Here is a 24,229-nt window from a genome sequence, read left to right on the forward strand (position 1 = left end):
AAATTTATAAGCAAGGTCCACATCAGGGAGAACATGTAATTTTGGTCATTCTTTGCTTAGGTTGCTTCACTAAATATAATTTTTTCCATGTCCATTCATTTTTCTACAAATTTCATTTTTTCATACTGCTGAATAGAATTCCATTGTGTATATGTATCACATTTTCACTGTCCATTCATTTGTCAGTGGGTATCTAGGCTGTTTCCAAATCTTAACTATTGTAAATAGCAGCAGTAAACATGAATGTACAAGTATCTCTATAGTAGAGTGTAAAGTCCTAGAGGATATATTTCAGGAGTAACATAGCTGGATGAAATGGGAGTACTATTTCTAATTTTTTTCAGATACCTACGTATTGAGTTCTATAATGTTTGTACTAGTTTACAGTGAATCAGAATTCCTCTTGCCCCACATCCTTACCAGAATTGGTTTTCCGTTTTCTTGATAATACCCATTGTAACTGGGATAAGATGGTATCTGAAGAGTTAATTTGCACTGACTTGATTGCTTGGGATGTTGAACAATTCGTAACTAATTATTTTATTAGCCATTTCTTCTTTTGAGAACTATCTGTTCATTTCACTAGCCCATTTGACAGTTGGTAGTTTTATTTTTGTGAGGGGAGGTGTTGTTTAATTTTTGCAGGTTTTTTTTTTTTGTAAATTCTGTTTATTAGACCTAACAAATAGTTTGGCAATTATTTTCTTCCATTCTGTAGGCTGGTGATTGTTTCTTTTGCTGTGCAAACCCTTTTTAATTTGATTTAGGTCTATTTATTGCTTCATGGAGCTATTTCTTGTACTACTGGGTTCTGATCAGAATGATATTGCTTCTACTGATGTCTTAGAGTATGTTCCCTACTTTTTCCTCAGTCAGTTTCAGTATCTGAGGTTTTACCTTAAGGTCTTAGATCCACCTTTGATTGACATATGTTGGAGTTCTGGTGGTACTATGAGTGTGTGTTTCTTATATAAATTTATATTTCTATAAGGTATCTACAGACTAATTTTTCTGCAGGTGTATATCCACTTTTGCTAGTACCATGTGTTGAATAGACTGTCTTTTATTTTGTCACATTTACCAAAGATTATAAAATCAAATTAGTGTGGTTTCATTGCTGGGTCCTCTGTTCTTTTCCACTGGTCTGTATATCAGTTTCAGGACCAGTAAGTACCACCTTGTCTTTGTCAGTATTTCTCTGTAATATGGTTTAAGATTGGATATTGTGATTCTACCTGCCTTGGATAATTGTTTGATTGCACTAATTGTTTTGATGTTAGTTATCTTTTTTTTTGAATTCTTTGTATATACTAGATCTCAGTCCACTGTCAGATATATAGCTGACAAAGATTTTCTCCCATTCTGTAGATATCTCATCAGTCAGTTATCTGTTTTCTTTGCTGTAAAGAAACATTTTAAATTCATATAGTCCCATTTATCCATTGTTCATCTTATCCCCTGGTGTTCTATTCACAAGGTTCCTATGCATTCCTGTATCTCATTTTTATTTATTTAATTTATTTATTTGAGAGCAACAGACAGAGAAAGAAAGAGGTAGATAGAGAGAGAGAAAAAAAAATGGGCAAGCCAGGGCCTCCAGCCACTGCAAACAAACTCCTGATGCTTGTGCCCCCTTGTGCATCTGGCTTGCATGGGTTCTGGGGAATTGAGCCTCGAACCAAGGTCCATAGGCTTCACAGGCAAGCACTTAACCGCTAATCCGTCTCTCCAGCCCTGTATCTTTTTTTTATTTTAATTTAACTTTTTAAATTTAGTAATTGTGAGTTATTTATTTAGGTTTTTTTTGAGGTAGGGTCTCACTCTAGCTCAGGCTATGTAAATCTCAGGGTGGCCTCGAACTCACTGCAGTCCTCCTAATTCTGCCTCCCGAGTGCTGGGATTAAAGGTGCCATCATGCCTGGCGAAATTTTTTTCTATTTTTTAAAAATGTTTTTATTATTGACAACTCATAACTATAGACAACAAACCATAATAATTCCCTCCCCTCCTTCACTCTCTCCTTCAGAAATCCACTCTCTATCATATCCCCTCCCCCTCTTAATGAGTCTCTCTTTTATTTTGATGTATTCATCTTTCCTCCTATTATTTGAGCCCTGTGTAAGCAGTACCTGACATTGTGAGGTTTTGGATATCCAGGCCATTGGTGTCTAGAATTGTAGCATTGTAGCCAGTCCTACCCTTTCTTTGGCTCTTACATTTTTCCACCACCTCTTCCACAATGGAACCACTTGAAGGGTGTGATAGAGATGTTTCAGTGTTGAACACTCTGTCACTTCTTCTCAGTGCCATGGTGCTTTCTGATTCATCCCAGAGGTCACCACTATCTGAAAAGAGAAACTTCTCTAACACAAAAGTTAAAGTACCATTAATATATATGAATGATAGGGGAGGTGCTTACTGAGCAGGCAAGTGAGCATAATATGTGCTTGTAGCTGAGCATAGTATATGCCTGTAGCCAGACACCCTAAGCAGGCATTAGAGCTCTAAGGCTTAAGGTCTCCCCTGTCATAGGTTTTCAGTATCAGGCATGTATTCTCTCCCTTTTGTAGAGTGGGCCTTGAATCCAATTACTGGGTGGCTGGTTTCTCCCATAACAGACATCCCATGATTACATCCATTGGTTCATTTGGCCTGGCTGGCCAAATTCAAGGCTTACAGCGTCCACTAATATTTATCTTCACGGATGACTTCTCTCTCTCATAGGGCTGCATGCAGTTTAGCATTTTGCAGCTTCCTGTCAGCTAACCTATAGGGAGGAGGTTTTCAGCTCAGCTCCTGCAAGATTTTTTAGTGAACTTACAGCCCAAGCATGTGGAGTCTTCAGCAGTAGGGTCTTACCATCTATTCTTGGTGGGAAGCCAAGCACCTCTGCAATGGCCTGTAATTTGGGAGCATCAGGGAACTCCCTGGCCAACAACTCAATGGAGGGTATCCCATATCCCATATGGCACTGAAATTTTTCTAGTAACAATTTAGGATGTCTGGTATACCATTGTCCAAAAAAGTAAGTTTCCATGTGGCTTATTCATTATTCTTAAACTTTGATTAATCCTCCTCCCACCTTTCCTTTGGTCAATCGCTTCCCCTGGCCTCACTTAGGCCATTATATCCCCAGTAATCTGTTCATCTACTTATATATAGTACCATCCCTTTAAGTCTTCACCTGTCCTCTCTGCCTTATAGTCCCTTGTACCCTTATATGCTTCTGTTCCCCATTTTCTCCCCAACTTACATAAAAGTCTAAACATTTGTACCTAGGATCCACATATGAGAGACAGCAAGCAGTGTTTGGCCTTCTGGGCCTGGGTTACTTTACTTAGTATAATCCTTTCCAGGTCCATCCTTTTCCCTACAAATTTTATAATTTCATTTTTCTTTAGCACGGAATAAAACTCCATTCTATAAATGTGCCACATCTTCATTATCCATTCATCAGTTGAGGGGCATCTATGCTTGTTCCATTTGCTAGCTAATAAATAGTGTGGCAATACATATGGATGTGCAAGTATCTCTAATGTAGTGAGAGTAGTCCTATGCCTAGGACTGGTATATCTGGGTCATATGGTAAATCTACTTTTAGCTGTCTAAGGAACCTCCACACTGATTTCCACAATGACTATAACCAGATAGCATTCCCACTGGCAGTTTAGAAGGGTTCCTTTTTTTCCACATTGTCATTTGTTTTCTTGATGCTAGCCATTCTGACAGTGAGATTGAATCTCAATGTAGTTTTAATTTGCATTTCCCTAAAGACTAAGGATGTAGAACATTCTTCCTATGTTATTTTTTTATTTTTCAGAGAGATAGAGAGATAAGAGAGATAGATAATTGGTACCCTAGGACCTGGGCCACTGCAGTCGAACTCCAGACACTTCTGCCACCTAGTGGGCATGTGCAACCTTGTCCTTGCCTCACCTTTGTACATCTGGCTAACATGGGATCTGGATTGTAGAACATGGGGTTGTTTTTAGGCTTCGCAGGCAAGCACCTTAGCTGCTGAGCCATCTCTGCAGCCCTTCTAAATATGTTTCTAATATATATACATACATACATACACATATATATATACATATATATATATATATATATTTTATAGAGAGCAAAAGAGACAGAAAGATAATTAGAACATTTTAGAGGGTTATAAGCCATCTGTATTTCTGCCTTTGAGTTTTCCTTGAACTCTTTGAGAACTACTTCTTCCTTTGGGAATTTAGTTCCATAGTCCATTTATTAATTTGGTTGTTTGATTTCTTATTAGTTTCTTGAGTTCTTTGTATACTCTGGATATTAATCTGTCAACGCGTAACTGGCAAAGATTTTCTCCCATTCTGTAGGTTGCCTCTTTGCTCTATTCATAGTGTCCTTTGCTATACAAAAGCTTTGTTATTTCATGATTATAGTTTCATTAGTAGTTTTATTTCCAGAGCCCTTGAGGTTATTTCAGAAAGGCATTGCCTCTACCCATATGTTGAAGTGTTTCCCCTACTTTTTCTCTCTAGCAATTTCAGAATATCAGGTCAGATATTAAGGTCATTGATTCATTTGTACTTGATTCTTGTGCATGGAAAGAGATAAGGATCTATTTTCATCCTTCTACATATAGTTATCCAGTTTTCTCAGCACCATTGGTTAAGGAGGCTATCTTTTCTCCAATGAATATTTTTGGTATTTTTGTCGAAAGTCAAATGGCTGAAGATTTCCAGACTTACATCTGGGTACTCTATTCTGTTCCATTGATCTATGTGTCTGTTTTGTGCCAATTGCATGCTGATTTTGTTACTATGGCTCTGTAATAAAGCTTAAAATCAGGTACGTCAATACAGCCAGTCTTATTTTGGTTGCTCAGAATTGTTTCAGATATTCAAGGGTTGTTTTTTTTTTTTTTTTTTTTTCTGATTCTAAATGACTTTCAGGATTTTTTTTTTTTTTTTCTGTGAAGAGTGCTATTGAAATGTTGATGGGGATTGCAGTAATTGTGTAGGTTGTTTTTGGTACGATTGACATTTTTACAATATTGATTCTTCTAATCCAATAACATGGGATGTCTTTCCATTTCCTTGTGTCTTCTGCAACTTCTTGCTTAAGTGTTTTAAAGTTTTCATTGTAGAGATCCTTCACTTCCTTGGTTGGGTTTATTCCAAGTACTTTATTTATTTTTTTTGAGGCAATTGAGAATGGGAGTGATTCCTTGATTTCTTCCTCAGCATGTTTGTTTTGATATACAGGAAGGCTACTGATTTCTGAGTGTTTATATTGTATCCTGCTACGTTGCTAAACGTGTTTATCAGCTCCAACAGTTTGCTGTTAGAGTCTTCAGGGTCCATTATGTATAGAATCCTATCATCTGCAAATAATGATACTTTGATCTCTCCCTTTCCAGTCTGTATCCCTTTCATGCGTCTCTTGCCTTATTACTATAGCTAAGACTTCCAATATTCTATTAAATAAAAATGGGGGCAGGGTATATCCTTGTCTTTTCCTGATCTTAGTGGAAAAGCTTCAACTTTTTCTCCATTTAGTATTATGTTGGCTGTAGGTTTGTCATGAATAGCTTTTATTATATTGAAATATGTCCCTTCTATTCCCATTTTCTTTAGGACTTTTACCATGAATGGATGTTGGATTTTGTTGAATGCCTTTTCTGTATCTATTGAGATGATCCTATGACTTTTGTCTTTCTGTGAACATTTATCAACTTCCATATGTTGAACCATCCCTGCTTCTCTGGTATAAAACCTACTTGGTTGGGGTGAATGATCTCTTTGATATATTCTTGTATTCAGTTTGGCCATATTTTCTTGAGAATTTTTGCATCTGTGTTCATGAGTGAGATTCACCTGCAACTTTTTTTTCTGTCTTTGTCTGGTTTTGGTATCGGGGGTAATGCTGGCTTTATAGGAGTTTGACTAGTATTCCTTCCTTTTATATTTTATGGAAAAGTTTGAGAAGCATTGCTGTTGGGTTTTCCCTGAAGATATGGTAAAATTCAACAGTGATTCATCTGGGATTGGACTTTCTTTAGTTGGGAGTTTGTTTTTAATAAGTGTTTTGATCTCAATGAATGCTTGTTATAGGTCTGTTTCAATGATTTATCTCAATTTGACTTAACTTTGGTAGGTCATATAAGTCAAGGAAATCATCCATTCCATTCAGATTTTCAAACTTAGTGGAATACATGTTCTTAAAGTATGTCCTCATGAATTTTTTGAATTTCATTTTTTGTCTGTTCTAATGTCTTTGTCACCTATAATTTTATTAATTTGTGTCTCTTTTCTCTTTCTTTTGGTCAGATTTGCTAAGGGTTTATCAATCTTCTTTATCCTGTCAAAGAACCAACTCTTTGTTTCATTGATTCTTTCTATTTTTTTTCTATTTCATTAATTTCTGCCCCAATCTATTATTTCTTGCTTCCTACTGATTTTTGGTTTGCCTTGTTATTTTTTTCAAAGCCTTAAGGTGATGCATTAAGTTGTTTACTTTTTTTGTAATTTCATAATATTTGCACTTAAAGCTATAAATTTCCCTTGTAAGACTGCCTTCATTGTGTCCCAAAGGTTTTGGTGAGTTGTGTTCTCATTATCATTTGATTCTATGAATTTTTTGATTCCCTTCTTGATTTCTTTATTGACCCATTCATCACTTAGTAGTGTAATGTTTAGTTTCCATAATTTTGTGCATGCTCTATGGCTTTTCTTGCTGTTGATTTGTAGTTTAATATCACTGTGATCAGATAGAGTGCAAGGAATTATTTCAGTTTTTCTATATTGGCTAAGATTTGTGTTGTGTTCTAATATTTTGTCTATGTTAAAGAATGCTCCATGTGCTGCTGAAAAGAATGTGTATTCTGAAGCATTTGGATGGAATGATCTGGAGATATCTGTTAGGTCCTTTTTTTAAAAAAAATATTTTTGGTCTATTTTTATTCATTTATCTGAGAGTGACAGACAGAAAGAGAAAGAGGCAGAGAGAGAGAATGGGCACACCAGGGCCTCCAGCCACTGCAAATGAACTCCAGATGCATGCACCACCTTGTGTATCTGGTGTACGTGGGTCCTGGGGAATATGTGGGTCCTGGGGAATTGAGCCTCGAACCAGGGCCCTTAGGCTTCACAGGCAAGTGTTTAACCACTAATCCATCTCTTCAGCCCCTGTTGGGTCCATTTGATCTATGACCTCATTTAATCTAGATGCTTCTCTGTTCGTTTTTTGCTGGGATGACCTGTTAGTTGATGAGAGTGAGTTATTGAATTCACACCCTAAAATTGTGTTTGGTGTTCTCTGTGATCTGAATTTTAATAGTGTTTGTTTGATGAAATTGGGAGCCTCCATGTTAGGTACATATATGTTTAGAATTATAATGTCCTCCTGTTAGAGTGTTCCTTTGATTAATATAAAGTGACCTTCCTTATTTTTCCTAAGTACTGTTCATTTCAAGTCTACCCTTTCAATTATTAGACCCATTTGTTTGAAATACCATTTTCCATCCTTTATCCCTAAGACAATTTCCATCTTTTATGGAAAGATGAGTTTCTTAGAGGCAAGAAATAGAAGGAACCTGCTTTTAATCCCTCTCTGAAAACCTATGTCTTTTGGTTGGGGCATTGAGGCTGTTATCAAGAGTTATTATTAAAAGATGTGCATTTATTCTTGCCATTCTTGTTTTATTTTTCTCCCTGTTTTTCCTTTACTCTTTTATATTACCTATCATTTGAGTAAGGTTTATCTTTTTCTTTTTTCTTATCTATGTGGATTTCTTTCTCTTCAGTATGAAATATCCCTTCGAGTATTTTCTGTAGAGCTAGTTTGGTTGTAATATATTCCTTTAGCCTTTTTTTTTTTCTTGTGAAATGACCTTATTTCTCCATCTATTTTGGTAGAAAGTTATGCTTGATAAAGTAATCTTTGTTGACAGTTGATAACTTTCAGAACTTCTGTATTCAGTCTAAGGGTCTTTGTTGCTCTACCCCCTTAATCCTGTCAACTGGGAGGCTGAGACTGCTAGTTCCCCCTGGGGCTAAGTGAGACCCTGCCTCCAATAAGGACAGAAGAAAATACAGAGACACAGTAAGTCAGAAAATGTCAAAGGCAACAATAGTCAACACCAAAATATAGCTTATTTTATAATGGTAAATTCAACCAGGAACACATCAATCAAAACTTAACACATAACCTGCCCTGACATGCAAGGTGAAATTAGCACTTTCAGTGCAGGCCTATGTACCTGGCTTTGTCTAAGTAGGCCCTGTTCCCTTTGTGATGACTTTCAATCTCTCCCATGCTGCATGCCCACATCAGTCCCTTTCTCCTGCACTGTAGACTCAGTTAGGCTTCTTGGGTTGTTGGTTCTTGTGTTCTGTTCAACTGTGCTGGAAGCTGTGTGGTAGGGGTTGGTTCTCCAGTGGTTCACAGCACTGACAGCTGAGGGAAGGGAGGCTGTGCAGGATGTCTGGAGTTGTAATGTAGTGCTCAGCTGGTCCTATTATGTTCTCCTTCAACAGCTGGTCCCTGATGTCCTCCCCTTGGGTTTTCTTCACTTTGCAAGGAGGCTGGTATGAGTGGAAAATACATTCACTTTGCTTCTGCTCCTATAGCTCTGTGCCAGCCCAGGTAGGAAGGTGCCTAGATGAGATTCTGCCTGGTTTCATGCTTGCTAGAATCTCTGAGTCTCTCCTGCTTCTCTGTTGTGGTTGATAATCCCTTGTACACCTTCTTTTCCTCCCTAGGCTGCTTTGGCATGGCTACTATACTGTCACCTTACCTAGAAGGCCCACCTTCCTATATGTTATATAGATTGTACTACTTTTTCCCTAAACCAGTTGTGAAGTTCATACGCAGGTCTCATATTAGGTCTTTAATCCATTTGGAGCTCATTTTTGTCTAGGGTGCAAGATATGGGTCTACGTTCACTTTCTGCATGTGGCTATCAAGTTTTCTCAGCACCATTTATTAAAGAGCTTGTCTTTATTCCACTGAGGCTTTGTGGCATGTTTGAGTCATTGACTTTTGTGGGTTTTTTGTTTTTGTTTTTTTTTTTTTTGCTTGCATGTTTGTGTGTGATTTTTGTGGTGTTCATGGTGTATGCCTTTAAGGCACTCCATGAGCTCACCTATCATGGGTGCTTGCCTATGGTGGGCAGAGCAGAAAACCAGGTGCTTTCCTCCATTTCTCATCTACTCATTCTTATTTCAGCTGTTTTTCTGCAAGCCCAGTTAATTCCCTGGTCCCTACTTCCCTTTTGGAGACTGGGGTACTGGTGCTTGTGTCCATGCCTAGCTGCTCATGTGGCAATATGGAAACTTGAACTGGGACAACTCTCAAGCCCTCATACTTGTACAGGATGCACACATAACTGCTGAGCCATTTCTCTAGCTCTTAAGTCACAGACTTTTCTCACAGTTTTTTTTTTTTTTCCTTTAAGGGTATACCCCACCATCTCCAGCTCTTAATATTGATTTATTTTTTTGAGAGAAAAGAAAGAGGGTGGGTAGGAGAGAGAAAATAGTCACACCAGGGCCTTCAGCCTCTAAACGAACTCCACACACATGCCACCTTGGGCATCTGGCTTACGTGGGTCCTGGGGACTCAAACCTGGTCCTTGGATTTTGCAGGCAAGTGCCTTAACTGCTGTACTGTATCTCCAGCCCTTGATATAGTTTTGAAGTGAACATAGTTTTAAGTTTCTGGATCTTTTAGTGTATAAATTATTCAAAACTGTATTTAGATTTAAAATATTTCTAACTCAAATATCTCTCTCTCTCTCTCTCTCTCTCTCTCTCTCTCTCTCTCTCTCTGTGTGTGTGTGTGTGTGTGTGTGTGTGTGTGTGTGTGTGTGTGTATAAATGTGTGCATGTGTGTGGAAACTAAAAATCAGTATGGGTTGTCTTCCTCCATTATTCTTCATCTTGTTTTGAGACATGGTCTCATACTGAATGTCAATCTCTCTATTTTGGCTAGAGTAGCTGGCCAGTAAGCCTAAGGGATACTCCTGTCTCTATCTCCCCAATATTGGAATTGCTTGTATTTGCCACCCTGTCCAGCTATTAACATGTTCTGAGGATCTGAACTCAGGTCTCCATACTTACCCATTAAGCAGTTTATGCTCTGAGCTATCTCCTTAGCCCCAAGCTCAAATATTTATAGAGTTTTTACTTAGGAGTTTTATCTAAGGTACTGTCTTCATTTTGCAGAACTGTCATATTCACTACAGAGCCTTTGGAGTCCCTGACTCCTGACCTTTAAATGTCAGGTGTAACACAAATGATGAGTCAAGTTCAGACTACTTTCTTTTCTTTTTAGAATGTTCCATTCCATTTTATTGAACTCTTCTGCTGAGAACTACTATTTTGTAGTAGATGACAGTATATATTATATTTTTGTTTCTATAAAGACAATGCACAACAAACTCAGGTAAAATATAGGATAAGAAAAAAAGTAAGAGGGTTATGAAAGTTTTTCTTATCTTACAAATCAATAAAAGTAAAAATATCAAAAAGGCAGATTTCACCTGTTATGAAGCTTTTAAGCACATTGGAATAGATGTACTTAATCCCTGCACAAGCACCATCTCTCTCCTGCTCCTCATAATAAGAAGCTTCATGAAGTAAATTATGGGATTTACTCTTTGATTTTTCTTTTTCTAATTATGGAAGGGCAGGAAAGTCTCATGAGACCTCATAAAGTTATAGGAGCATATCTTGTTTTAAAGTAAAAAGAGAGTCTTTTCTTGGAGATCCTAAATGTTATTAATTTCCAAAGCTTTACGTTTTGTAATGATATATCTAGCTTTATCAACTATAGTAGTTTTATTTAACTGAATATTTGTTATCACAGTCTACCTGTTAAGATGAAATAAAGCAATATTCTTTATGATATGTGTAAAGTAAATTGAAGTTTGAAACAATTAGTTTCTATGAAAAGATATTACAAGTGAAATTGATGAGTGCAATTAAATCTAAACACCTTTCAGGGGTAGAAAGCAGAATAATTTCATGGAATATTTGTTTGCTAAGTAATGTAATGTGCTAAGTCTTAGCTTTTATTTTGGAAGTGTTCTTTTGGAAAGAACATTTTTAAAAAAATACAAGTACAGGAAACTTAGTGATTACTATTTGGAATTCACATATCTATAAGTATATTGTGAATGGTATACACTAGAATTGTGCAGTGTACAGCCTACACAAGAGGATATGGTACCTTACCTATGAGGTATAATAGAAATAAAAGTGCTCTGCTTCTATAACATCACAGTTTTATTCTGTTATATCTTTAAGTGGTTTGTAGAGGAAGTCATATTTCAAACATATTTTAATAAATGAGTTTTTTTTTGAGGTAGGGTCTCATTCTAGCTCAGGCTGACCTGGAATTCACTCTGTAATCTCAGGGTGGCCTTGAATTTATGGCAATCCTACCTCTGCCTCCTGGGTGCTGGGATTAAAGATGTGTGCCACTATACCCGCCATGAATGAGACTTTAATGAATGAAACTTAAGTAACATTTTCATTGTAGTAGGTTGGCAATATACCTGACTAGAAAAATGTTATCTTCATTAGTCAAACTAAGGGATTAGTAAAAGGAAATATTAAGATAGTGAGAACAAAAATGTGATCTGGATTTGTTTAGTTGTTTAATAACTAATCCCAGGGTGAGCACTTGCCCAATATGCACAAAGGACTGCATTCAGTCCCCAGTACCAACAGAAACAAGTTAATTAATACATTAATTAAATGGTTGTTACTTTTTCTGACAGTGGTATACATATGAATGATGAGTTTGCACATAGAGGCTTATTGTGGTTTCTTTCTGACTCAGCAGCTTTGCAAACAAGTACCTTTAACTGCTTAGCTATCTCCCCAGCCCCACTATTTGTTCTTTTAAAACAGTAAGCTCACTGTTCTGGAACTCACTATAGATCAGACTGGCCTGGAATTTGTAGTAGTTCTGTTGCTTCTGCCTCATGAGTGCTGGGATTACAGATATGCACTACCATGTCTGGCTGAGAAACTGACTTTATACTATTTATTACAAAATAATACATAGTTATAAAAATTTGAATTCCACTCTAATGGCCCAAATCATATCAAACAAACCTACTAAGCATGCGTATTAAAGATAATTAACATATATAATAAATTGTTTATACTGTACAATTATAATTCTTTATCCCACTTAAATTATTGTCTTTGTTTTCAATGTACGTAAATACGTATGTGTTATACAGCTTTCCATTACTACAAAAATACCAGAAAGGGGCTGGTGGGATAGTTTTGTGGTTCAGGCAGTTGAGTGCAAAGCCAAAGGATCCAAGTTTGATATCTCAGGATCCAAGTAAGCCAGGTGCACAAGATGGCTCATGAGTCTGGAATTAATTTGCAGCAGCTGGAGGGCCCTGGTGTGCTCATTCTCTCTCTCCCCCTCTCTCTCCCCCACCTCTCTCAAATAAACAAATAAATAAAATTTTTAAAATATATCTGAGAGAATCTATTATTAAAGAGAAAAGGCTGCTTATTTATTTATTTGGACTCAGATTGGAGGCTTTGGTCCTTGATTGATTTGCCTGTAATTTTCATGCCTGTTGGCAGGTCTCCTCACATGAAGGCATATTGTAGCAGAAGTGTTCACTTCATGACTAGGAATGGAAACGTGAAGGAATGAAGAGCTAAGGTCCAAATATTCTCTCTAGGACATTCTTCTGGTCTCTGGAAGACTGTCTTTTGATATTTGAATAAAGAATGGCTTTATAATTAGTTATGACATCTTTTATTTCTTTTAACTACTTTAATTTTTAGTATATATATTTCACTCCATTTCTAAGAATTTTATTTTTCTAGATGGCTTAGAATTATTTATGATTGTTCATTGGCAATACACAGAAACAAAAAGGTTATTATGTGTTTATTTGTTATCCTGCAACTTTGTTTAGTCTATTTATTAGTTGTGAAAATTTTGTTTTATGGAGCTTTTGGAGTTTTCTATATGTAAGATTATGTTGTTTGCTAAAAAGAGCTATTTTTTCTTCTTTTCTAATATGGATTTTTTTTTCTTTTTGTTATCCAATTGTCCTGACTAGGACTTTCATTAGTGAGTAGATTTTCTATTCATTTATGAAAATTAAACAGTAATATAAGTTTAATATAAATTTATTCTTGATAATTGTCTTCATTATAAAATAGTTTTGTTTGGGCTATAATAAAATTCTCTTCAAAGAACAAAACACATTAACAAGTTAGCCTTTACTGTTATTTTCCTGTTTCCATATTGTTCTTTTTTGTTATTTTTGTTTTCTGAAGTAACTATAATGTTAGACTATAGATTATCTAGCCTAAATTAATATAATTATTTAGGTAACTTTATTGTCTAGTTAATAAAATTACTAGCCTTGGGCTGGAGAGATGGCTTAGTGGTTGAGCACTTGCCTGTGAAGCCTAAGGACCCTGGTTCGAGGCTTGGTTCCCCATGTCCCACATTAGCCAGATGCACAAGGGGGCACACGCATCTGGAGTTCGTTTGCAGAGGCTGGAAGCCCTGGCGTGCCCATTCTCTCTCTCTCCCTCTGTCTTTCTCTCTGTGTCTGTCACTCTCAAATAAATAAATTAAAAAATTAAAAAAAAATTACTAGCCTAGAGGTTATCCATTGGCCTTGAATTAACTTGCCAAATGCTGATTTTATTATTTCAATTTTATTTTGGGTGTGCTATACAAACTTTCTACCCCCATCTACCACCTATTATCTTTATCATCAAATATAATTCCAGTATGTTTTTTATTATTTATTTGCAAGCAGAAAGAGAGAGAGAAAAGATAGTGAGAATTGGCATGACAGGGCCGCCAGCTACTACAAATCAATTCCAGCTGCATGCACCACTTTGTGCACCTGGTTTTATGTGTAATCAAATTTGGGTTTTTTGGATTTGCAAGCAAATGTCTTAACCACTGAGAAATCTTTCCAGCCCCTAATATATTTTAAGCTTAATATAGAATAAGTTCTAAATGCATTGTTTTTCATTCTGTAGATTTTAAAGCCATTTTATTTTATCAGTTCATAAAATAATTAATTTAAATCTCACTTATAGTATCTGACATAGAGATATATGTTTATTTAATTTATAAATTTTTTTAAATAAGTAAAATTTAAAATGTTTTTACAAGGTTTGATAATTTCTGTTTGTAACAAGTGAAAGCAAACTCATCCAAATACATGCTCAATCACATACTTCCCTTAAATGATAAAATCAGTCTATTCTTTTTTATTATATAAAAAGATATTTTAGATTACTGGGTTTTCAATACTATATGTGAAGGTTATTTAGACAGATAGTCAATACTGATTATATTTACTTTTTAAGGTAATTGCTTCACTCAAAATCAGTTGTGGTTTTAGACAAACGAGGTAGAATTTTTTTCATTCCCCCATCTACCCCCTATTTTTTTTTGCATATATATGTATGTTAATAAGGTCATCTATATCTAAAGCAGTGATATAGGCAAAGATGGCACATCTTGAGAAAAATAATGAAATGTACTGAATGTGGTGATACATACCTGTAATCCCAGTATTCTGAAGACTGAGATAGGAGGATAAGGAGTTAGAGGCCATCCTGGGCTGCATAGGATTTCCAGAACAGCTTGGACTAATAAAAAGAGCGTCTCAAAATAGGTGAAGAAAAGTCCAAAAATGCCAAGTAGTTACTTGGAATACTGAGTCTACTTAGAACAGAAATTGCCATATTGGCCTAACAATGTTCAGAAGCTTTGTTGTATCAGGAAACTTTACTAGCATTGTTTATTAATTCAAGAATTAAAGTTGCTTTCTTAGTAGCCATCATTTAAAAAAATTCATTATGAAATGGTTCCTTTATTAATGTACACAATTGCTTATGACAAATTAACTATCAATTAGAAAGTAAATATTGGGCTGAGAATTTAGTGGCATCAATAGCTATAACAAAACCACTGTCAGATTTTTATGTGTTAAGCTAAGTAGTAATCTACCTGAATTTACAAATCTTAAGGTAGTAAGTATATATACTTTCAACATTTTATACACCTAATGTTTTAAGAAGTTATCATATTTACTTAAATGTTTTCCTGAATCAAGTTTAATTTTTCTTAATAGTTTTACCTGGATAGTTTTATCCAACAATTTAACATTTCAATTATGCTGTTACAGTTTTGAATAGCTATGGAAAAAACAAACACAGCACATCAAAACAGATCAGAGAAATGAAGATTACTATTTAACCTTCATTTGGTATTTAGCAAAATATTTTGTATATAATACTTTACTTACTTAAAAATACTCATGTCAGAAAATATGTCTGGTCTTTCACTTATTACCTACTTATTTTTTTAAAAAAAATAGATTTTTTACAATATGTCCTAAGGCAGTCTTATAGATGTTTAGTTCATTTATGTCAAATATGTAATTGGAATTCACATTGAAATTACACTTTTGATTTTTATAAATGTCTGCTTGACATACACATTTGAAAAAAAATGAACATTTTAAAAACATTTAAAGCCAGGTGTGGTAGCACATATGTTTAGTCCCAGCACTCAGGAGGCAGAGGTAGGAGAATCACCATAAGTTTGAGGCCACCCTGAGACTACATAGTAAATTCCAGGTCAGCCTGAGCTGTATGTAGTGAGACCCTACCTTGAGAAACAAAGAAATCAAAAGCAAAAAAAAAAACAAAAACAAAAACAAAAAAAACTTAATATTTAAGATTTTTTTTGTTTTCTTATTTGCTTAGTTGAGCCAGAAGTAATAATTTTAAGAGTGGGGAAATGGCTTAATGGGCAAGAGTACAAGCATGGAGTCCTTAGACCCTACATGAACATCTAGGCATGACCATGCACACTTGTATCACTAGTACTGTGTAAAGCAGAGGGCTGAGAATCACGGGTCTCATGGAATCCATAACTTATTGTTTAGGAAGAAACCCCATTTCAAGAAAATACCAAGAAGAGTGTATCTGCAGTATACATGCATATACCACCCCCCCATACACACATACCACAAAACACATCTACATTTAATACACACACAGTATTAATTTTAAATTCTTTTGTATCTTACAAAAAATTATCCCAGTGCTGAGAAATAAATTCAAACAATTGTTTATATTAACTAGATGCCTAAATGATTTTTACTTTAAACCATGACTCATCTTTTTCCCAGTGCCATGTTCATAATGAGCGCTGTACTTTCCTGTGAATGTAGCTCCAGCTTCCTCTGTTTCAGTTTGGAGCATGGTTGAGTGGAAAAGATGAGTAAGAGCCATTAAGTACTAGGCTTTAAAGCAGTTAATTATTTTCTCCCACTTTTGCATTTAAATAGAAAGAACATAGATAAAGGACACCACAGCAGTCCATTGGTTACTGTTACTCAACTGTAAACAATAGAGGAAGTATTTAGCCTTTTGGGAAATTTTGTGATTGAACAAAATGCTAGTGTTATTTTGATGAGAAAGCGTATCACTGTGGCCAAAACCATGATCTTCCCTGAGTATTAATGCAGGCCAAGGATGAAGGGCTGAAGTTTTAGCTCTTCCAAATGAACAAAGATAAATTCTCCTTAGAAACATAAATTCAGTATTTTGGCCAATTTGCCATAAGTGGGAAAGAATTGAGCTTTTTTTATTTTAGGCTTTGAATAAAGAGGCATGGGAAAAATAGTTTACCATTTCCATTTCTCGGGCAATGTCCACTATAAATTTGGAAATAGGGAAGAAAATTTAATGCACAAATATGTTTAATAATACCTACCAAATGTTGAAGATGTAAACTGAAAATTGAAACTGTATGGAAAAATAGATTAAGATATTTTAAAATCATATTTTAAAAACATTCTTGAGACTTATACTCATTAGTTTAAAATCAAGATTGTGTTGGTCTAAAATGATATTTTCTCTATAATTTTCCATTCTTATATATGGTGTTCTTCTAACTGCTGGTAAGAAGATTTAATTTAGGAACACTTCTCTTCTAAGAAGGTATTCATAAAAAAGGGCATAGTGACGATATTATACTCTTTTTATTTGTCTTGGGGAGAAGCATTATTTTCTCATACTGATTTATGCTTTTTATTAGAAGTTATTATTCTAGAAATTTCAATTATGGTAGATTTAATACTACTTATTTTTGGATAAATATCTATATTAAAAACACAAATGTCAAGCTTTTGGCTTTATTTAGTGAGTAACTGTAGTGTTTTCAAGTTATGTGTACCTCTACTTTTTTGTCACAATAAATTTCAATAAATTTGCTCTGCTTGGTACCTAACCTTTTCAATAGTAAATACATGGTTGTCGTTCATGGAGTCTTCTCCATTTGTTTTGTTCTTTTTTTTCTGCTGGGGACTTGGGGAAATTAAATTTTCTTCTGATTAAAGGATGCTGTGAAGTATTGAAGTCAAATTAAAGCTTCCTTACTATTGCAGATAACCTTGGTGGATGGTATGTCTGTGGTAAGAGAGCAGCATTTCCATATATTTTCTATGGGCTTTTAGTTATCTTTTCTTCCTTGTAGGTATCAGGCTAATAACTTAGAGATCGGTGGCTTCTTCTCTGAAAAACTGTCAATAAATATAGTTAAATAGGAGGTGGAGTGATGATTTTAGTGGCTAAGGTACTTGCTTGTAAAGCCTATAGACCTAGGTTCAATTCATCAGTACCAATGTAAATCAGATGCACAAGGTGGCACATGTGTGTGGAGTTCGTGTGCAGTACAGGAGGCCTGAGTGTACCCATTCTCTCTCTCCCCCCCTTCTCTTCCTTCCCTCCCCCTCTCCCTGTCCAGGTCTCCCTCTCTAGGTCTCCCTCTCTCAAATAAATGAATAAAATATTTAAAAAATATTGTGAAATAGATATTTTACAGCATCAAATTAGTAATAAAACCAGTAAAATCACACACTGTCCACTGTTATGTACCTTCTTAGAAGTTTCGAGGGGTGTTTTGTTTTGATTCTTCATGACTGATCATGATACTTAGCATTAGAATTTAATGTTGTTGGTTTTTTTGCTTGATGGCACTGGATTTATTTTTTTTTCATCTTTTTTTTTTATTAGTTTTCTATTTAGCAAATACAGGCAGTTTGGTACCATTATTAGGCTCATCCGTGACCTACCCCTTCCCCATTGGCCCCTTCTTGTTAAGGTATATGGGTCGTGCATTGTGGAGTTAGCCCACAGTTATTGGTACGATAAATGTCTTTTGCATATCCTGACCCAACATGTGGCTCTGACATTCTTTCCGCTCCCTCTTCCACAAAATTTCCCTGAGCCATGATGGGTTCTCTTTTGGTCTGCTTCAGTGATGAGGTGTTGGGGGCCTCTGAGGCTCTTGCTGTCTGATTTCATAGGAGTTGATTTTTCTCTGTGTTGATCTCCTTCCCCCTTGTGCTGGTATCCGGTTCACCAGGAAAACAGCACCCTTGCTTGTTTCACCAATTTTCCTTAGTTCCAGCCGGGGCCCTTTTGAGGTATGATGGGATGGCTCTCTCCTTAGGATCTACATCTATCTGAAAAAGAGAAGCAGATTCTCCAACAGAGAGTAAGTTAGCACCAGGGCAAATGAGATAACCCTTACTTTTTTTTTTTATAGAGAATTTAATAGGTGTAGGCCCTCTTCTAGCCCATGATTGATGGTAGCTTGATATTGATCTTTTAACTCTCTTTGAACTTCTTCTAATCTCTTATCAAATTGTTCTAGCTTAGTGATGGTAGCATCCACACGATTAATGGTCCTTTGTTGCATTCCTGCAAGTTCTACCAGTAGGTTGGTCAGGGTTGCATTGCTCATAGCTTCAATTTGATGTTCTGATCCTAATAACTCTTCTATGTTTTGGTTAGCTGTATTCATTGTAGGATTGAGTGGTCTAACTGGGTTTTCTTGCATTTGATTTTTCATATTATTTCTTCTGTGCTGTGGTCTGCCCATGACAGTGTATGGGCAGGTCAGCCTGGGCTCTAGCGCAATAGGAATCTGAGGCAGCCTGGGGCAGTTGCCAAGCAGCCTGGGCTTTGGCTTCCACTTGCCAAAGCCGCTTATCTACTGCCTGGAATGGGCACCAAAGTTGCCTGAATTCTCAGGCAGTAATGAGCCAAAGCTACCTGTGTTTGAGCTTGGAGGGGGACTGAGATACCAAGCCCTGAACCAGCCCAAACTCTTGCCGGGAACACTGGGACCCAGAAACAGTCTGTGCTCCCATGCCACAGGAGAATGTAGGATGGCAGGCGAGGCAGACAGGTAGTGGAGGGCAACTGAGTTGGCCCAAGCAAGAGACACAGTCTAGGCTTGTGTAGCAGTTGCTGTGGGACTAGGCTCACCGAACAGTAATGTGGGTAAGTGTGCACAGCAGTTTAAGCTTCCGCACGCAGGGATGATCAGAGCGTGGAGGCAAACATGGTGGCAGCGGGGCGTGGGTCCACGGTGGCAGGGCATGATGGCTATTTGGTGTTAGGGGTGGTCTACCCCCCACCCCCCGTGTCCTCCCACTGATAAGAAGACCCAGAAAATCCTTAATGTCTTGCCTTTCTTTCCCCGGGATTAGCAGCACAGCTAGGCGGTCGCCATCTTGGCTGGAAGTCAAATTTAATGTTTTTTGAGACATTCAAAATAACAGTGAACTAGTAGAGAATGTATGCAAATGGAAATGTGTGAGGTTAGAAAGATATCACAATGAGGAAGGGTGAGAATACAATGTTAGTAGCATTGTTTTAGCTTCATAATGATAATTATATGTACCATTTATAGCATATTTACTGTGTATATATCATTCACATTTATGTTCTTATTTAATCTTGATTCTAAGAGGTAAATATCATCATATAAATTATTTTAAAACCAGATAATACACTCTGAAAAGTGAAATTATTTGTCTGTAATCACACAAGTGGTAAAGTACTTAACCTAGTATAGATCATACTAAGCTTAAGTATATATAACTAATATTTTAGAAATATATATAAATACATATTCTATACAAATAAGTATTATATTTGGTCTATTCTCAGAATAATTGGCTTTAGGCTCCTAAGTTTTTTTTCCATATTTCAAGCAGTGAAGACATCAGTGGGTGACTGCTGGCTGTTCAGTGAGCCCCAGAGGTCTACTTATCTCAGCCTCTACAGCTCTAGGATTTTAAGCATATGCCACCACACCTATTTTCATGTGGGTTCTGAGGACTGAACTCAAGTCCTCTTACTTTCAAGGCAAGCACTTTAGTAACTGAGCTATCTCCCCAGTCTTAGTATATACTTTATTAACCTTAATAAGTTCATGATTTATCATTGCTCATAGTTTCAATCTTATGAAATACTTAATGAAATCTAATCTATTAAGTAGAAATTATGAATGTTTTTGATTTTACAAATCACTTTGCTCTATTTATTCTAGATCTATCATAATATTCTATTTCCAAGGTGCAAAATTTTTTCTTAGTGTAGCGAGCTAAATAATAAGTACCTTAAGTCTTGGAAACTATAGTGTCAACGTAGCAACTACTTCACTCAGTGCAGAGCAACAGTAGACAGTAAATAATGGATTTAGCTGAAATCTTATAAATCTATTTACTAAGACTGGTGGATTTGGCCCTTGGCTGTAGTTTGCAGAGCCTCGCTCTGGAAGAAGTACTCATTGATATGAGCCTAACATACTTTTTTAAAAAAATTTTTTTTTAATTTTTATTTTTTATTTATTTATTTGAGAGTGACAGACAGAGAGAGAAAGACAGATAGAGGGAGAGAGAGAGAATGGGTGCGCCAGGGCTTCCAGCCTCTGCAGACGAACTCCAGACGCGTGCGCCCCCTTGTGCATCTGGCTAACGTGGGACCTGGGGAACTGAGCCTCGAACCGGGGTCCTTAGGCTTCACAGGCAAGCGCTTAACCGCTAAGCCATCTCTCCAGCCCGAGCCTAACATACTTTTAGAGGAAATCAGAATTCCATGCATTTATTTTGTGACTATGTAAGTTAATTGAGTGTATACAATCCTTGTTTTTTTTTTCTGCTAGCATTAGTGGGATTATAATTTGCTAATTTAAAAATAATTTAAAATTATAAATTTTATTTTTACTTATTTTTGTTGTTTCTGTACATCAGGGAGATTCTATACATGCAGGCGATGAATCACCGTTTTCAGATTCTGTTACCTTGGAACAAACTACTAATTACATTGGTGGAGCAAGTGGACGTGTTAGTCTCTGGATGCAGTGGGTTCTCCCTAAAATTACTATAAAGCTCTTTGCTCCAGATCTTGAAAATAAAGGCACAGGTACAGGAACCCTTTTATTCTATATGGAGAAGATCAAATATTAAATAGAGTTTTAGGAAAAGAAAAAATACCTTAAGCTTTATTTTTCTTTATTATTGTTATATACTATTAAATATACACATTTGGATCTACTTTGGATTTTTTTCTCTTACTAATGCTATCATATTGAATTTTATCACTATTCAAAAATATATACCTATATTCTTTTTGGCTTTCTGATAGCTAATCTTTACTTGTTGATACTTTTTATCATTATCACTGATAATATTCAAAGATCCTTGGCTGATTTGAGACTTACACTTCAAACATCAATGTGATTTCTGCTATCTTGAAATAGATGCTTTGTCTTCATTATATGGCTTATTTTGACATTGATTAATTATGATTGTGACTATAGATTTTTGTATATTTTCAGTGCCTCTTTAGATAGTCAGGATGTATTTGCCTATATGACATGTAAAGTAGAAAGTTTTAGTATTGATTCTGCTGGGTTATGTTAATATTTGTTTGTTTTGCAGAGGTTTGTATGGTCAGTGAACTAGAAGATCTTAGTGCTTCCATAGATGTGCAGGATGTTTATACCAAAGTGAAATGTAAAATAGAGAGTTTCAACATTGATCACTACCAAAGCAGGTAAATAATGAACAATAAATATAGGAACATATGTATATTCTTTTAGTAGTAGTTTTTGTAGAATAATATTCTTACTCTTAAAGATTTGAATTATTTTTCTTTTTTTGGGTTTTTTGAGGTATTCTTTTTTTTCTTATTTTATTTGTGAGAGCTAATAAACTTGGTTTATAACATGGCATAGATCTGTTAATAAATTAACATGATATCATACTCAGTAAGATAAGCTTATTTTATGAACAATTTCATAATATTTGTATGTGTGTGTGTGTTATAGACAAATGTAGAACCATATTTTTCCTTCTGTAATCAACTCCCATCAAAATTAAAATTATATGCAAATCTGATTTATTATAATAAATAATAGTAAAAAGTGAAGCTAGATATTTTTACAGTAGTGTACATTGATTTTTGCCATTGTTTCTCAAATGAGATTATAAATTCCTTTTTTGCCTTATAATGTACCTCTAATATTTTAATCTTCATTTGAATAATAACTCACACTCCAAAAAACTCAGATGCCTCCTAAAAATATTTTAAATAGCATCACATATTCCCAGTACTTTTTATGTAGAAATAACCTTAAATATATTTTCTCATGGATCTATAACATTCCTTTATTTAGTAATTTGTTATTGTGTACCTGCACAGTGTGTTGCTCAATGGGTTGATGTACATAATTGATCTACTACATTTAAAGTCTTTTTTGTGAGCAGGTTTCTAGTTATACATTGAAATTATTTATATTTTTATCAGTTACCATATGTCATGTTGTTTATGTCAACAATTATCAGATCTGTGATAGTTGAAATTTGAGTCCTTGTAAAATACAAAATATTTTGCCTGGTATGTATTAGATGTGTTCCAATATTATCTTAAAAATCATAGGATAATTATGTTTTCATATCAACAATGAATTATGACTTGACTTGTGGTGTTTATTCTTTAATTTCATTCCAATGATTTATAACAAAATAATCTTTTCAAGTGATATGTGATGTATTTGAGCTGAAGTAATTTCTTAATGATGTTAATATTAAATGTTGCAGCTTATCTCTAGGTTTACTGTAAAATTTATGTAAGTTTTAAATAGTTATTTAAATTATTCATTCATTTAGTTAGAAATGTATTGAATATTATGTGTCAAGCTCTGTGCTAATTACTAAGAATAATATTTAACAAAGGTTGACATAGATTCTTCCTTTATGGACCTTTTTGTTTCAGAGAGAAGATATAAATAATAAAATCAGTGTATATTTTACTATTAGAAGAAATGATTCTGTTCAGAACTACTCATGTGAAGATCATGCAAATATTTATATTAGTTGCATTGTTACATCTGCTTTTGTTCAATGTAGTGTTTACTACTTTAGAACTGTTGATATGGTTATATATGGTCAATTTTTAAACTCAGAGAAATTGAATAGAACAGATAAGGTGAACTTATGTTTTCCAGGCCAGGGGAAGGTTGGCAGTCAGGACATTTTGAAGGAGTATTTCTGCAATGCAAAGAAAAACCTGTGGTGAGACTCATTTAGTAATTATGATTTTTGAAAATATATTTCATATTGTTTATATTTGTTCTTTTGTGCAGTAGCACTAATGATTATGAGAATTGCAGGTCAGAGTAACTTATTTTTGACTTCTTCAAAATTATATTACAAGATTTAAGATCACTTCTTGTGTTTTATAACCATCTTCCTTTATAGCTACTAAGTAAGCTTATCAGAAAGACAAAGGTAGGATTGTATTGTTGTTATTATTATCTTTAATTAATTGTTATATCAAGTTTTTCTGTTTATAAGTTATTTCATGGTGGACTATCCTTTGTTATAAACTAAAATGTGTAATTGTGTAATAAAGTCAATATTATGTTTTTTATTTACTTCCATTAAGATTGGTTTTGCAGAACAAAGTACAGACAGAGGCCATATCTAGCAATGGCTCAAACCTAAACCTGTGCAAACTTGATCAGAATTAAAATCTATCCAACTTTTTTTTTTTTGGCTTATGGCTCTTATTGCTTTTTGTCTTTTCACCTTCTTTGCTCCTGTCCGTCACCACAAGCCTTGGGGAAGAGTGTTGGTCTTTGGGGCAGTGTGGAGGTGTCTTCCTTTCCTGTACTGACAAGCTGAACAGACGCACCTTGTTGGTTCGACCCGTCAGCAAGCAGGACCCTTTCAGTAATTGTTCTGGCTTCTTTCCTTCTGTAAGAAATCATTTTAAAATTATGCTACAGAACTCCCCTAACAAGAATTCAAGGAAGAAATTGAATTATCCATAGAATCAGCTCTTGATTTTCCTCAGTA

The 24,229-nt window shown here is 35.3% G+C and overlaps 1 protein-coding gene across 6 annotated transcripts in view; it reads left to right on the plus strand.

Moving 5' to 3' along the window:
* Vps13b (vacuolar protein sorting 13 homolog B) overlaps positions 1-24,229 on the plus strand; it is a 659,022-nt gene that overhangs the window by 328,764 nt on the left and 306,029 nt on the right. For 3 of the 6 annotated variants that reach the window (XM_045143281.1, XM_045143282.1, XM_004663046.2), the window contains 3 exons: positions 21,119-21,290; positions 21,809-21,923; positions 23,988-24,129. In XM_045143281.1, the coding sequence (XP_044999216.1) occupies positions 21,119-21,290; positions 21,809-21,923; positions 23,988-24,129 (429 nt within the window). Of the gene's footprint in view, positions 1-21,118; positions 21,291-21,808; positions 21,924-23,376; positions 23,444-23,987; positions 24,130-24,229 lie in introns of all 6 variants that reach the window. The other 3 variants (XM_045143283.1, XM_004663047.2, XR_006635748.1) reach the window with 2 other exon arrangements.

Source organism: Jaculus jaculus, chromosome 2, assembly GCF_020740685.1.
Source record: "Jaculus jaculus isolate mJacJac1 chromosome 2, mJacJac1.mat.Y.cur, whole genome shotgun sequence".
NCBI lineage: Eukaryota > Metazoa > Chordata > Mammalia > Rodentia > Dipodidae > Jaculus > Jaculus jaculus.